This window comes from Notolepis coatsorum (genome assembly GCF_963971535.1).
Source record: "Notolepis coatsorum genome assembly, chromosome: 13".
NCBI classification, from domain to species: Eukaryota; Metazoa; Chordata; class Actinopteri; order Aulopiformes; family Paralepididae; genus Notolepis; species Notolepis coatsorum.
In genome coordinates, this window is record NC_140177.1 from 2,140,815 (window position 1) to 2,157,896 (window position 17,082).

Genomic DNA, 17,082 nt, shown 5'->3' on the forward strand with positions numbered 1-17,082 from the left:
TTTGGATTTGGGAGAGTTGCTCATTTTGAGGTGTTCCGACAGTGAAACGTCGTCCAACTCTCTGTGTAGGAGTGTGTGAGTATGTCAGAGGCAGTGTTAATTTTGGCAGCTATTTTAGTTTTAGTCTTAGTCATGTGTCAAATGCTCCTTTTTCGTTTTCATCATATTTAGTCACCTTCATTTATTCTTCGTTTAGTCAGTTTTAGTCAACTACAGGTCTGAGCATTTCAGTCTTAGGTCAGTTTTAGTCTCGATTTAGTCTTTTTTGTTTTAGTCTAGATTTAGTCGCCGAAAACGGATGACATTTTTGTCTTTCTTTTTTTCCGTTAATGAAAAAAAAAAAGGCATTTTATTCTCTTGTAACGCAATTCTATACACCGCTACAGTCAGTCAAATTCACATTAATTTCTATTGGGATCATAGATTCCTGTAGACGCCCCTCTCCCCACTCCCTATCGCTGCTGGCGGGACAAAACCTCATAACTCCAAAAACCCAACTTTTCAGCAGATGAAAAAAACGAACACAGATTTGAGGGCGAATAGAGTTAGGAGGTTTAGACAGATGATCGGTTTAATACTTTCCCATTGTTTAAACTTTGTAAAAGCCACACACACATATGGAGGATGATCTACGGAGTTGATTAAAAAATAAAAAATAAAAAAATTTAAATGGAGTTATGAGGTTTTGTCCCGCCACATAAGACATAATCAAACCAATAGTTTTAGTCTTAGTCATGTGTCAAATGCTCCTTTTTCGTTTTCATCATATTTAGTCACCTTCATTTATTTTTCATTTTAGTCTTAGTCAGTTTTAGTCAACTACAGGTCTGAGCATTTTAATCTTAGTCAGTTTTAGTCAACTACAGGTCTGAGCATTTTAGTCTTAGTCAGTTTTAGTCTCGATTGTCTTTTTTGTTTTAGTCTAGATTTAGTCGGGGGGAAAAGCTTCGTTGACGACCATATTTAGTCATAATTTTCGTTGACAAAATTAACACTGGTCAGAGGTGAGCAACAGTTGTGATTGGAGGGTCAAGAAAAGAGGGCGGGGCTTGAGATCAATTGTGAAGAATAGTGGAGTGTGATAGGTGGTGGTGTAGGGCAGTCACCTATGTTGGGTACGTCCGGGCCTTGGTCCTGGGTGAGCTCCTTGTTGTAGCGGAGGAAGAGGATGGTGTTCTTCAGCGTCAGGGCGTGGTCGAAGTAGCGCTGGGCCTCGCCCTCTGCAGTGCTCTCCACCTGAGGGGCACGGACAGGAAGGAGGGGGGTGAGCTCTGTGCTGCTGGCCAGTATGACCGTTACGCTGCTGGCCAGTATGACTTACTACTAGGGATGCTCGATATTATCGGCTTTTTTTACCAATACCGATACACCGATATTGTCCAACTCTTAATTTTTCCGATACCGATATCAACCGATACCGATATATGAAGGGTCCCCCCCCCCCCCCCCCAGAAAACTGAATAATTTCAGGTAATTAACATTACATATGTCCTGTTGTGGAATTAAAGGGGAACTATTTTACTATTTCTTTCACTATTTGGGCACTTTTACACAATTCCTGTGAGTCTATGGAACACCTCTGTAATTTTTTATTTTTTTTCCATTGTTTTGTATTTCTAATCAAGTCCTCAAAAACAGCATTTTTCTACCTCAAGATCTCGAGCCGTTTTGAGGCTGGGCTCCTAAACCACTGTGTGCAGCTCATCATGTACCTGATGCCACACAGCCACATTATCATGCAGCGGTGTCTCTCTGACATCACAAATAATCACATTTTCAAATGACTCAGTTCAGTGAGGGTGAATATTGTGAGAGGAGAATTGGAAGAATGCGCCAATATGAGAATTAGAGACATAGATCATATTAATATAAGTTCACATAGCTAGGAAACAATGCTAAACACTGAAAAAGGCCATTTATAAGATAGTTCCCCTTTAACACAACATTATGCATACTTTTGACAATAAATAAAATCAGAATTTGTTCTTAGTTGCTTGCCTGGGTGAGCAACATTTATAGAAATGTAAAAAAAAAAAAAAAAAAAAAATTGAAAACAGATACCGATATTTTCCGATATCACATTTTAATGCCGATATCGGCCGATAATATCGGTAGGCCGATAATATCGGACATCCCTACTTACTACCATAGTGTCTTTATACCTGTATCACTGTACATACATCTGATTAGCACTATTACTAATTTATATATTTTATACCCAGTTTAACCACCTGTACATTGTACATTTACTATTGCACTTCACTGTTACACGTGCACTCTGGTTCGAGGCCAAACGTCTTTTTGTTGTACGAAAACTAAAAACTAAAACTAGGTGTGAAAAAACATTTTAGTTAAATAAAAATAAAAACTAGACTAGACATGAATATATACAAAAAAAAATTGTTTTAGAGTCTTTGTCAATTTGGTCCTCTTTGTCAACGTAGCAAAGCTAGAGGAGGCTTTGTTAGAGGCGACAGCGCCTCAGGAGGTAGAGCGCTCGTCTGGTCATCGGAAAGTTCCCGGTTCGATTCCCGCTCCTCCCGGGCAGCGTGTCGAAGTGTCCCTTGAGCAAGACACCCACAACTGCTCCTGATGAGCAGGTTGGCACCTTGCATGGTTGCCTCCGCCGTCGGTGTGTGAATGTGTGAGCGAATATACTAGCGCTTTGGATACCCCTCCAGGGTTATATTATATAATAGTATACCTTATAATATAACCTCCAGGGTTTGTGTAGTTTCTTTTTTTTTTGTAGTAGTAGTAGTTTAGAATTGTATAATGAATTCCAGATCACTCAGTCAGAATGATAAATATATGACTTTTCTTCTAAAGGGACATGGTGAATATAATGAAAAGCATGAATCCTGTGTGGTTCGACTACTGCATGACTCATCCTGACTGGCACCCCAGGCTCACGATGCAACAGTTACAGTTCACGCCTATGAACGATGAGGAACCATGAAACATTTATTTTGTATTGGCAATCCTTTACAGCCACCCTCTCGAGGCTTTTTCCCTGAGCCGCGGGAAGATAAGATAAGACCGTTATTGTCCCAGAGGGTAAAACATTGTCGACAGCATCAAGTGGCAATGAACAGGCCAGATATATAGACACAGCTAAACAAGAACACACAAAAACAACTATAAAAAGGCAACAATCAAACAACTAATTATATGAGGAAAGAAAAGCATAGAATTACAAAATAACTGCATGTACCTATGGTGGATGTACATAACTATTGTGGCAGATATCACCCCCCCCCCCCCCTCTCATGGATATGTGAAGGACGGGAGATATTACAGCCACGGAAGGAGTAGAAACAATTAGGTAGCTGATTAGTACTGATAGAACACACCTGTGCATCATTAGTTCACCCACATCTCACGTGCACACACCCCAGACACACACACTACAAATACACTAGGTTAGTCAGAGGTAAGTTGAGTGGAGGTGAGGTTGGAGTTGTTGTATAGAGAGAGACATTGTTATATTCTGAGTTTTGTGAGGTGAGAGGTAGTGAGAGGAGAGGTGGAGGCGAGAAGGTGTTCATTGTGTACTGGACCCTGGACTGGCTGAGAAACCCCCTTGTGTACTGACCCTGGACCGGACGACTACCCTGAGTATGGGGCTATGCCCCCCTCCAGACCACCCCCTAGCTGAGACTCAGCCCCCCTCCAGACCACCCCCTAGCTGTGGCTCAGCCCCTCTCCAGACCACCACCTAGTGGAGACTCAGCCCCTCTCCAGACCACCCCCTAGTTGAGACTCAGCCCCCCTCCAGACCACCACCTAGTGGAGACTCAGCCCCTCTCCAGACCACCTCCTAGCTGAGACTCAGCCCCCCTCCAGACCACCTCCTAGCTGTGGCTCAGCCCCCCTCCAGACCACCCCCTAGCTGAGACTCAGCCCCCCTCCAGACCACCCCCTAGCTGAGACTCAGCCCCCCTCCAGACCACCACCTAGCTGAGACTCAGCCCCCCTCCAGACCACCCCCTAGCTGAGACTCAGCCCCCCTCCAGACCACCCCCTAGTTGAGACTCAGCCCCCCTCCAGACCACCACCTAGTGGAGACTCAGCCCCCCTCCAGACCACCACCTAGTGGAGACTCAGCCCCCCTCCAGACCACCCCCTAGCTGAGACTCAGCCCCCCTCCAGACCACCCCCTAGCTGAGACTCAGCCCCCCCCCCCCCCAGACCACCCCCTAGCTGAGACTCAGCCCCCCTCCAGACCACCCCCTAGCTGTGGCTCAGCCCCCCTCCAGACCACCTCCTAGCTGTGGCTCAGCCCCCCTCCAGAACCCCCTAGCTGTGGCTCAGCCCCCCTCCAGACCACCCCCTAGCTGTGGCTCAGCCCCCCTCCAGACCACCCCCTAGTTTGAGACTCAGCCCCCCTACAGACCACCTCCTAGCTGAGACTCAGCCCCCCTCCAGACCACCCCCTAGTGGAGACTCAGCCCCCCTCCAGACCACCACTATTATCTTCCCGGGGCTCAGGGAAAAAGCCTCGAGAGGGTGGCTGTAAAGGATTGCCAATACAAAATAAATGTTTCATGGTTCCTCATCGTTCATAGGCGTGAACTGTAACTGTTGCATCGTGAGCCTGGGGTGCCAGTCAGGATGAGTCATGCAGTAGTCGAACCACACAGGATTCATGCTTTTCATTATATTCACCAGCCCCCCTCCAGACCACCTCCTAGCTGTGGCTCAGCCCCCCTCCAGACCACCTCCTAGCTGTGGCTCAGCCCCCCTCCAGACCACCCCCTAGCTGAGACTCAGCCCCCCTCCAGACCACCACTTAGTGGAGACTCAGCCCCCCTCCAGACCACCACCTAGTGGAGACTCAGCCCCCCTCCAGACCACCACCTAGTGGAGACTCAGCCCCTCTCCAGACCACCTCCTAGCTGAGACTCAGCCCCCCTCCAGACCACCTCCTAGCTGTGGCTCAGCCCCCCTCCAGACCACCCCCTAGCTGAGACTCAGCCCCCCTCCAGACCACCCCCTAGCTGAGACTCAGCCCCCCTCCAGACCACCACCTAGCTGAGACTCAGCCCCCCTCCAGACCACCCCCTAGCTGAGACTCAGCCCCCCTCCAGACCACCCCCTAGTTGAGACTCAGCCCCCCTCCAGACCACCACCTAGTGGAGACTCAGCCCCCCTCCAGACCACCACCTAGTGGAGACTCAGCCCCCCTCCAGACCACCCCCTAGCTGAGACTCAGCCCCCTCCAGACCACCCCCTAGCTGAGACTCAGCCCCCCCCCCCCAGACCACCCCCTAGCTGAGACTCAGCCCCCCTCCAGACCACCCCTAGCTGTGGCTCAGCCCCCCTCCAGACCACCTCCTAGCTGTGGCTCAGCCCCCCTCCAGAACCCCCTAGCTGTGGCTCAGCCCCCCTCCAGACCACCCCCTAGCTGTGGCTCAGCCCCCCTCCAGACCACCCCCTAGTTTGAGACTCAGCCCCCCTACAGACCACCTCCTAGCTGAGACTCAGCCCCCCTCCAGACCACCCCCTAGTGGAGACTCAGCCCCCCTCCAGACCACCACTATTATCTTCCCGGGGCTCAGGGAAAAAGCCTCGAGAGGGTGGCTGTAAAGGATTGCCAATACAAAATAAATGTTTCATGGTTCCTCATCGTTCATAGGCGTGAACTGTAACTGTTGCATCGTGAGCCTGGGGTGCCAGTCAGGATGAGTCATGCAGTAGTCGAACCACACAGGATTCATGCTTTTCATTATATTCACCAGCCCCCCTCCAGACCACCTCCTAGCTGTGGCTCAGCCCCCCTCCAGACCACCTCCTAGCTGTGGCTCAGCCCCCCTCCAGACCACCCCCTAGCTGAGACTCAGCCCCCCTCCAGACCACCACTTAGTGGAGACTCAGCCCCCCTCCAGACCACCACCTAGTGGAGACTCAGCCCCCCTACAGACCACCACCTAGTGGAGACTCAGCCCCCCTCCAGACCACCCCCTAGTTGAGACTCAGCCCCCCTCCAGACCACCTCCTAGCTGAGACTCAGCCCCCCTCCAGACCACCCCCTAGTGGAGACTCAGCCCCCCTCCAGACCACCTCCTAGCTGTGGCTCAGCCCCCCTCCAGACCACCCCCTAGCCTAGACTCAGCCCCCCTACAGACCACCCCCTAGCTGAGACTCAGACCCCCTCCAGACCACCCCCTAGCTGTGGCTCAGCCCCCCTCCAGACCACCCCCTAGCCTAGACTCAGCCCCCCTACAGACCACCCCCTAGCTGAGACTCAGACCCCCTCCAGACCACCCCCTAGCTGTGGCTCAGCACCATTCTGTTTGAAGGTCCTGGGGAAAGTCCTGGTGACTAATGACATCTAATCTACAAGTGTGCGGGTGGCTACAGACATTTACATGAGAGCATATGCAGCAAATGTATCCCGACAGTGAACATACAGTATGTACATGTAAATGTAATACAGAGCAAGCAACAGATATCCCCATATTCCCATACAAATGTGCCAGAATGTATCCACCTCTCAGGGATATGCATAAAACAAAAGAGCAAGGGGTCAGATCAGGCCAGGTGTACAAATACACACATCAAATGATGTATGGCTATCAATAATAACAGATAATAAATTAGGCAATTATTCCGAAAGATGGCGGTTTATAATTGCTTAAGCCTACGTTAAAATGTTATTCTGGTGAGAGAACTTCATATATTCTTTGTTTCATTATTATAGTACACATTTTATTTCAATTGTTCTTACTGATCATTGTAACTCTGTGAATGTACAACATGTGATGGTTATATTTCATCTCGTGTTGACCCCAGGAGGATTACAGTTGTTTCTAAGGAAGCACAATGGCAGTATGATGCCAAGTGATGTATGAAGAGAGCTTGTGACAGAGAGAGTGAACTAGCCTGGAGCTTCTGTAGATGTTCTATAATGGATGTCCGCCTGCATAAAGGATGAGGATGAGGCCAGGCCAGGCTGACACAGCAGGTCTCTCCCCACTCACTGCATTAATCACTCTGTTTGGTCTTAGTCAACCAAGACCTTGTTAGTCCATTTGTTTTTGTATTTTAATTTTTTTATTCGTTTTCCCCCCCTGAAAACTGATATAAGTACAATAATGCTGGTAACCATATAACTCTGTATGACAGCTTGTACAATAGTGCTGTATATACCGTATATATTTTTAAAGCATATTATATACAGAGTTATTATATGGGTAGACTGTAGTATGAAGAAGGTAGTTATGATTATTATGATTACTATGATTGATTACAGTGTAGGGCAGTTGTAGACAGTGAAATAATAATAAAAATTACAAAAAAATAATCTAACCCTAACTAACCTTACTGTCATGCACTTGTCCTAATAAACTAACCTACACTGTAACACGCAACACTTTGATGAACATTGTTACTCAGCTGATAGAGTTGTATCCTTCCTGATGACCTGTCGTACAGAACTTGTAAGTCGCTTTGGATAAAAGCGTCAGCTAAATGACTAAATGAAAGCAGTAGGTACTAGGTAGGTATAAATAGTTAAATTAAGATTATTATAATAGAGGTATAGGCAACAGAGTTCAGAGTCATGCAGTATGGGAAACCTAGGGTGTAGACCAGTGGTTCCCAAAGTCGGGGTCGCGACCCAAAGGTGGGTCACGAGCAGCCACGGGAGGGCCGCGAGATGATTTCCAAAAAAAAAAAAAAAAATGTGTCAGGCCACTGAACTTAGAAGCAGGCCAGGACAGTGTTTCTAGTTGTATTCTAAAATTATATTGTATTGTATTCTAAAATGTGACTATATGGATTTATATTAACTTAATAAATAAACTAAAACTAAAAATCTAATTATTTCAACGAACATTTCAAACTATGCACATAAAACGCTGAAAACAACCGAAGCAACAATAGTATTTTAATGAGGCTATTATTATCATCATTATTATTTTGCAACAAGTTAGCCCTCTCATAAATAGCACATATAAAATGAATAACTACCTTGAACTAACTTAATAGGATTGAAGTGATATTTGGCTTAAAAAATCGGTCGCCTGGCAAAAAAAATAAATAAAAAAAGCCTGACGACGTGCATTGTGCCGCGGCTCTCTGACGCCTTATTTTCTGGGTCCCGGCCTGAAAAGTTTGGAAACCCCTGGTGTAGACAATGGAGTCAGAGTTCAGAGTTCATACAGTGGTGGGGGGGGGGGGGGTTACTGTCAACGGGTTTCAGAGTTCAGAGAGATGACAGCTGATGGGAAAGAAGCTGTTCCTGAGTCTGCTGGCCTTGGAGCGGAGGTCCAGCACTGTTAAACCAGCACCGTTAAACCAGCACTGTTAAACCAGCCCTGTTAAACCAGCACCGTTAAACCAGCACCGTTAAACCAGCACCGTTAAACCAGCACCGTTAAACCAGCCCTGTTAAACCAGCCCTGTTAAACCAGCCCTGTTAAACCAGCACCGTTAAACCAGCACCGTTAAACCAGCACCGTTAAACCAGCCCTGTTAAACCAGCCCTGTTAAACCAGCCCTGTTAAACCAGCACCGTTAAACCAGCCCTGTTAAACCAGCCCTGTTAAACCAGCCCTGTTAAACCAGCACCGTTAAACCAGCACCGTTAAACCAGCCCCGTTAAACCAGCCCTGTTAAACCAGCACCGTTAAACCAGCCCTGTTAAACCAGCCCTGTTAAACCAGCCCTGTTAAACCAGCCCTGTTAAACCAGCCCTGTTAAACCAGCACTGTTAAACCAGCCCTGTTAAACCAGCCCTGTTAAACCAGCACTGTTAAACCAGCACTGTTAAACCAGCCCTGTTAAACCAGCACTGTTAAACCAGCCCTGTTAAACCAGCACCGTTAAACCAGCACCGTTAAACCAGCACCGTTAAACCAGCACCGTTAAACCAGCACGTTAAACCAGCACGTTAAACCAGCCCTGTTAAACCAGCCCTGTTAAACCAGCACTGTTAAACCAGCCCTGTTAAACCAGCACTGTTAAACCAGCCCTGTTAAACCAGCTCTGTTAAACCAGCACTGTTAAACCAGCACTGTTAAACCAGCACTGTTAAACCAGCACCGTTAAACCAGCACCGTTAAACCAGCACCGTTAAACCAGCACCGTTAAACCAGCACCGTTAAACCAGCACCGTTAAACCAGCACCGTTAAACCAGCACTGTTAAACCAGCACTGTTAAACCAGCCCTGTTAAACCAGCACTGTTAAACCAGCACTGTTAAACCAGCACCGTTAAACCAGCACCGTTAAACCAGCCCTGTTAAACCAGCACCGTTAAACCAGCCCTGTTAAACCAGCTCTGTTAAACCAGCACTGTTAAACCAGCCCTGTTAAACCAGCCCTGTTAAACCAGCCCCGTTAAACCAGCCCTGTTAAACCAGCCCTGTTAAACCAGCCCTGTTAAACCAGCCCTGTTAAACCAGCACTGTTAAACCAGCACTGTTAAACCAGCCCTGTTAAACCAGCCCTGTTAAACCAGCACCGTTAAACCAGCACCGTTAAACCAGCACCGTTAAACCAGCACTGTTAAACCAGCACTGTTAAACCAGCACCGTTAAACCAGCACTGTTAAGTCTTACCCCGAAAATCCGATCGTTAGAAAAAGCCTCGTTTATGACCGGTAAAGTAAGCCACTGTGATCGTTACATAAACATGTTTCAGGTTCGGTAAAATAGACATAGGGGGTCCTTACCTTAGCCAGAAGGTAATCCAAAAAGAATAATTCCAATGATCCCATCTGCGATTGCGATTACTCGTTTATATGGGGGAAATGAATGAATAACTCTCTCCCATTCCCTTAACACCAACCGCTGAAGTGCCCTTGAGCAAGGCACTTAACCTTAACTGCTCCAGTGGAGTTGCTCAGTGGCCAACAGTGTCAGACTGTGGTTGTACTGGGCAGCTCCCAGGTGTGGATGGAACTGTGTGAATGTGAAGCAGGGCGTAGCTGAAAAAGAGCATCCGTGCTCAGGGAACCTACCCTGGGTAAATAAAGGTTAAGTAAAAAAATAAAAATATGTAATTACGTTTATATGTAATGACGTGTTTACGGGACACTATAGGTTTCTGATCAGATCTGCTAGCGATTGCTTTGGAAGAGCTCCTCCCCCACAGAGCGAGCCTCGATAGTCCGGTGCATTCATTGACTATCCTGTTGCCTTTCTATCAGAGTTCAAAAGATAGGCGATTCTGCCACCTAGTGATATTCGATCGGCATTGCAATTCCAACGTATACAAACGACCCAGGGACAGCTAGAATGATCCGGATGATGATTTAGAACGGGGATCAGAGGAAAAAGATCAAAAATATAGTATTAAATCAAATAAAAACGTAATATTACGTGTTTGGCGCTCAACCGCTGGCGAGCAAACATGTAATATGACGTGGTTGGCGCAGAATGAGTTAAACCAGCAGTGCGTGTGTGTGTGTTGGGTCTCACCTTCTCCAGCTCGGCCAGGAAGCTGTCCAGGGTCTCGTCTGACAGCTTGCCCACCTCGAACATGGTGACCGCATGGCTCTTCAGGTTCTGAGGAGAGGAGGAGGAGGGGAGGAGGAGGAAGAGGTCGGTTAGCAACACACTGAACATGGTGACCGCGTGGCTCTTGAGGTTCTGAAGAGAGTAGGGCTGTCTTATATACTTCGAAGCTTCGTTCGATGGGCATGGGATTCGAATGGGAAAATAAAATTCGAATACCGGTATATAAAAAGAATAATAAAAAAAAAAAAAAAAAAAAATTACCTGCAAAATCAACTCTGCCTCTCTTTGTTAACACTTTGATCGCCATGGTTAAATTCATAATTTACCATCCCTCGCCATCTCTATTTGTCTATGGAGAAGTTCCCCTTCTTTGCAGGGCTATAACTTTTTAAATTGTATTGCTAAATTGACATTATTATGGCCCATTCAATGTCCTATATCTATTGTTCAGGGTGTAGCAACGTTATACTTTTTCATTCACATATTCATACTAAAATATGGTCTAAAGTATAAGTATGTTTTTATCGTTTTCTGCAGCTTTCTCCAGAACTTGATTTATAGCCCCAAATGCATTATATTGATGATCAAATAGCGATCGGTGCCAGATAAAAAATGTCAACTGGAGGTACTTCTAGAAGTTACTACGTATCATCTGATGTTGACCGGATGGGCGGGGGGTCGTTTATAATTCTGTGGGCAACGTTATATCATTCACCTAGTGTGGGTCATATGATCATCAGAGCAGTTTATATGGAACATGTTAGAAAATAACGCTGAAACTCACCGTGGCTTCCTCGCGCCGTTGGGGGATGAGCGTGGAACAGAATTTTTTCTATTATGGGATGGAGAAATACCGGATCCATTTCCAGGTTGTATAATACGTCCAAATCATGTTGTTTATTGAGTTAGGGTGAGCGATCGATCATCCAGTGTGTCAAGATGGAGTCCCGGGAGCTATAGCGAGTGGTCGGACCGAATTTGGATGAGCACCAGTTTCCTGCTTCCGGTTTGCTGTTTGGGCGATCTGCCGATCGGCCACCAGATGGCGCTCTTGAACCGTTAGAGAGTTGAGAGGAGATCAGCAGTATATCTCAGGTCCCCGGAGGAGAAATATGATTTCGATCACAGATTTTTGAAATATTGATATCAAAGACGAGTTACGGCATCTTCGGCAGAATGAGCATGGCGGGGAAAGACGAGTTCCAGCGTTTTCGGCGATTAAAGTGTTAACTACAACAAGCAATGCTGTTTGTTATTTAAGATGAGGTCGGACTCGGCACTGACAGATTTGTGTTCATTGTGCTGCTTTTATAAAGCCTCAAATGACGGCTTACAATATTTCATGAAAGCAAAGTGTTTCGTTTGTCTAAGATTTAAAAAGATTTAAACTTTACAGCACTGACAATTCTCTATAGTATTTTTTATAGTGTCCCGACCCATATAAAAACATGTCTAAGTCGAATTCTGCCTTTGTCTCTATTAACTACATATAAATATTTATATAATTGTTTGCTTTATAGACGAAGGTTGCAACATAATTATGTAATGTAATGTTGTTGGCTGTGTGACGGAGAGCAGCCGCCCAGGCAGCTCCCGACTCATTATTCATTTAATTAATTAATCCAATCCACTTTATTTATAGAGCACATTTAAAAACAACAAAGTTGACCAAAGTGCTGTACAAGTCCCACAACATAATATATATATTTTTATAATAATAATAAATAAATTAAAATTTTATTAAAAAAAATTGTATCTCGAAGCTTCGAATTCAAATCGAATCTCGGCCCCGAAGCTTCGAATGCCAAAAAAAATTGTATGTGTGTGTGTGTGTGTGTGTGTGTGTGTGTGTGTGTGTGTGTGTGTGTGTGTGTGTGTGTGTGTGTGTGTGTGTGTGTGTGTGTGTGCGTGTGTGTGCGTACCGGTGACAGGTTGCCCATCATGAGGAAGGCGGTGAGCGTGGAGTCGAACAGGAAGGCGATCCTCTTGGTCGGAGCCACTGGGAGACTCAAGCTGCTGACGCTGCCTGTGTCTGCTGAGAAACCAGAGAGAGAACCATCATCTGACCTGTGTCTGCTGAGAAACCAGAGAGAGAACCATCATCTGACCTGTGTCTGCTGAGAAACCAGAGAGAGAACCATCATCTGACCTGTGTCTGCTGAGAAACCAGAGAGAGAACCATCATCTGACCTGTGTCTGCTGAGAAACCAGAGAGAGAACCATCATCTGACCTGTGTCTGCTGAGAAACCAGAGAGAGAACCATCATCTGACCTGTGTCTGCTGAGAAACCAGAGAGAGAACCATCATCTGACCTGTGTCTGCTGAGAAACCAGAGAGAGAACCATCATCTGACCTGTGTCTGCTGAGAAACCAGAGAGAGAACCATCATCTGACCTGTGTCTGCTGAGAAACCAGAGAGAGAACCATCATCTGACCTGTGTCTGCTGAGAAACCAGAGAGAGAACCATCATCTGACCTGTGTCTGCTGCGAGAGGAAACACAACGTTCTATACAACAAGAGGTGCAAATCCAGAGCCTGCAGAATAATGAAAGACCCCCACCACCCCAACAACAGCCTGTTCATGCTGCTGAGGTCAGGCAGACGCCTGCGAACCCCAGCTACTAGGACAGAGAGGCTTCGGCTCAGCTTCTTCCCCCAGGCCATCAGAGTCTTGAACACTGAACTCTCCACGCACAAGCACACATGAGCACACGCACAACACACACACTGTACACGCTCACACACTAACAGCCACTTTAACATGAGCAAGCACACACTCATGCTGCACACGCACACACTTATGGCCACTAAGGAAAGGTGACTTTAAAAATAGTATAGTATAACCTGAGATTGTATAAAATAGCATGTACAGAAAGACCCAGTGCCTCATCCGTAGCTAACAGTGTATGCACTAACACAGGACCTAGCATGTCCTCCATGCTCTGTAAATAACAAATACCGAGATGCCCCACTATGTTACTGTTTATTGCACAATGTTGTTTATTGGATTCTATTATATGTTGTAACACTGTATTGCACATCGTTGCGGGCAAGACCACCCGCATTTCATTGTATACTTGTATGCCGTGACAAATAAAACTCTTGACTTGACTTGAACGTGAGGCACGAGTTGTGAGGCGCATTTGGATAAAAACTGCTCTATAAATGCACCATTTACTCATCCATTTGGGGCCATACATTGAGCTTGTTAGGGGACTGTGTTTTACTGACTGCAAGCCCCCTCTTTGGCTCCCGTTCTGCTCAGTGGCACTATTTAAAAAACACACATGCATACTAGGGTTGGGCACCTTTCGCATTTGAACCGAGACCGGTACCCAACGGTACCTTTTTTCTGTATTTTAGTCTCTAAAAATGTAATCTACCTACCTCAGTTGTAAAAAAAATAAAAATCCAAACTTCAAATAACCACACTTTCGACCGTTTTCGGCTTGCCACTGCTTTGTTGTTGAATCAAGTCAAATCCTAGGTAAGCGTGTATTGTACGTGTGAACGCTGACGTGAACGTGCGGCACACTTCATAGGTTTTGTTTCGCGGTAAACGAAACATCGACTTCGTCGAACAATTATTTTTCTTTTTGCACCGACGGATCTCACGTGAATCGGTACTCGGTAGTACCGACGTGATTCGGTCGTTACTAGGGCCGGGGGGCGATTCTTGCTCAAATGTGAATCACGATTTTTCTCTCTAAGAATTGAGATCACGATTCTCTCACATGATTCTTATTTTTTCAATAAAATCATTTATTGCACTCTTTCTTAAACAGACAACATAATATTATGTGAAAGTGCTTGACTTAAACTTAAGTCTCTTGTAACATACAAAATAACTCAAGTCAGAATCGTCATCATTTAAAAAAAAGTAAAAAGTAAAAAACTAAATATATATATACATATATATTTCTTTTTTTTTAAGAAAAAAAATCGTCATAATTTATAAATGAGATTGCATAGGTCTATAAATCGAGATCACAATTTTATTTCGATTAATTGCCCAGCCCTAATCGTTACCCTTAAAAGTACCTAATTCGGTACCCATCCCTAATGCATACATAATATACTTTTCATTTGGAAAGAAAAACACCAACTCCCAGCATGCCCTGGGGCCAGCCCTGAGGCCTAGTCTGCCGGCGGCCACCGTTTGGAATACTAACGAGGATCCGCTGGCGGCGCACGGTTTAGTTTTAACCCCTTCACCGCCGCGACTACCAAACGGTTAACCCGTTCACTGCGACAATACACAGAAGGTTAACCCTTTTCACTGCCACACAACAGCAGGTTAACCCTTTCACTGCCACACTACCAAATGGTTAACCCTTTCACTGCGACAATACACAGAAGGTTAACCCTTTCACTGCCACACAACAGCAGGTTAACCCTTTCACTGCCACACTACAGAAGATAGTAAAGGGTTAACCTGCTGCAGTGTGGCAGTGAAAGGGTTATGCACGGCGGCTCGATTAAAACCCACGCCCTCAGCGGTCAACGCGATGATGATGTCACATTCAGAGCCTCCATATTCTCTAAACAGACTCTGCACCTGAGAGGAGTTAGAAAGTCAAAATACCAATAACAAGGGTTGAGCTTTCATTGGGACTAATTAGCACTCTTGAATATTGAACGGAATTGGATGCAAAACCTTTGATGTCACAGTGTGTGTGTGTGTGTGTGTGTGTGTGTGTGTGTGTGTGTGTGTGTGTGTGTGTGTGTGTGTGTGTGCGTGTGTGTGTGTGTGTGTGTGTGTGTGCGCGCGTGCGTGTGTGCATGAGTCTCAGTGTGTGCATGTGCATGTGTATGTGCGTGCTATATTTGTGTGCACTCACTGTGTGTGTGTGTGTGTGTGTGTGTGTGTGTGTGTGTGTGTGTGTGTGTGTGTGTGTGTGCATCTCAGCATGTCTGCGTGCATGCGTGTGTTTCAGCGTGCATGTGTGTGTCTGTGTGTGTGTGTGAGCGTGCATGTGTGTGTTTCAGTGTGCATGTGTGTGTGTGTGTGTGTGTTTGCGTGCATGCGTGTGTGTGTGTGTGCGTGTGTGTGTGTGTGTGTGTGTGTGTTTCAGCGTGCGCGTGTGTGTGTGTGTGTGTGTGCGTGTGTTTCAGCGTGTGTGTGCGTGTGTTTCAGCGTGTGTGTGTGTGTGTGTGTTTCAGCGGTGCGCGTGTGTGTGTGTGTTTCAGCGTGTGTGTGTGTGTGTTTCAGCGTGTGTGTGTGTGTGTTTCAGCGTGTGTGTGTGTGTGTGTGTGTTTCAGCGTGTGTGTGTGTGTGCGTGTGTGTGCGTGTGTTTCAGCGTGTGTGTGTGTGTTTCAGCGCGCGTGTGTGTGTGTGTGTGTGCGTGTGTTTCAGCGTGTGTGTGTGTGTGTGTTTCAGCGTGTGTGTGTGTGTGTGTGTGTGCGTGTGTTTCAGCGTGTGTGTGTGTGCGTGTGTTTCAGCGTGTGTGTGTGTGTGTGTGTTTCAGCGTGTGTGTGTGTGTGTGTGTGTTTCAGCGTGCATGCGCGTGTGTGTGTGTGCGTGTGTTTCAGCGTGTGTGTGTGTGTGTGTGTGTGTGTGTGTGTGTGTGTGTGTGTGTGTGTGTGTGTGTGTGTGTGTGTGTGCAGACCTTGGTCCTCCAGACTTGTGGTGTCAGTGTCTGTGGCGGAGGAGCCCCCCTCCATGACCGGACTGCCCTGTTCCCAGGAGAGCAGCATCTTCTGGGGGTCCATGGTGTTGCTCCTGGTGCCGGGGACAGTTAGTTAGGAAGGTTAACGTCACAATCAAATGGCACTTTAGAGCCATCAAGCCACTCAGCTCTGATGGGTCAGTATGTAGTAGGGCTGGGCGATATGGCCAAAAATGTTATCACAATATAATTTTTCATATCGTTCCATATCGATAATTATCGATATTGTTATTAGTATTAAAAAAACTTTTTTTATTTTTTATTATTTAAACAACAAATGTATGTTTATTTTGCAGCAATTCTTTGTCGTTGCCGCCATCTTTAGTGTTACAGCCCCTCACACTCCAGTTCTCAGGCTGCAGCTGGTTTGAAAGCGAAGGTAAACCGGCTTCTCTGCTGGCTGTGGCTCCAGGGGAGTTGAACAGTTCTGGCTCTGCTCGTTTCTTTTCTATCTTTTGGCGCTTTTTTGGTGGACAAACCACCGCACACGTGCACCACCGTGACTCACGACTGGAGACTAGCTCTGCTAGCACACATAGCCTACTGTGTACAGACGGTTTCAAACTGTATTTTAAATTAGAAAGCAAACAAAATAAATGGACATGAGAAAAAGAAATCTCAATTTGGTCAGTATTGTCATTTGGACAAGCAAAGCCATTACTTTAACACATTCATGGCCAACCACGTATATATACGTGATTCGGCGCCATGCTTAAAGGGCCAACCACGTATATATACGTGATAAGCTTGTTTTTGCTTTTATTGCATTTTAATAACCTACTCAATGTCACGGAGCGGCACTGCAGATATACCCTACTCTTGGGATTCGGAAAAGTGCATTACCGGCCAGATCCTGGTAGTGGCGCTGTCTCGAGAATGGAGTACTCCTTGTTTTCAGACCGGATGTTATTTGTTTTTCATTCTGGCCTACTTTTTCTGTTAGCCT

General features: G+C 46.1%; 1 protein-coding gene across 2 annotated transcripts in view; it reads right to left on the reverse strand.

Moving 5' to 3' along the window:
- Positions 1 to 17,082, reverse strand: part of fam91a1 (family with sequence similarity 91 member A1) — a 94,726-nt gene that overhangs the window by 28,303 nt on the left and 49,341 nt on the right. The window contains exons 11-14 of one of the 2 annotated variants that reach the window (XM_084327187.1): positions 16,077 to 16,189; positions 12,388 to 12,500; positions 10,427 to 10,513; positions 1,107 to 1,236 (exon numbers count right to left, since the gene is read on the reverse strand). In XM_084327187.1, the coding sequence (XP_084183313.1) occupies positions 1,107 to 1,236; positions 10,427 to 10,513; positions 12,388 to 12,500; positions 16,077 to 16,189 (443 nt within the window). The remainder of the gene's footprint in view (positions 1 to 1,106; positions 1,237 to 10,426; positions 10,514 to 12,387; positions 12,501 to 16,076; positions 16,190 to 17,082) is intronic. The other variant, XM_084327186.1, reaches the window with a different exon arrangement.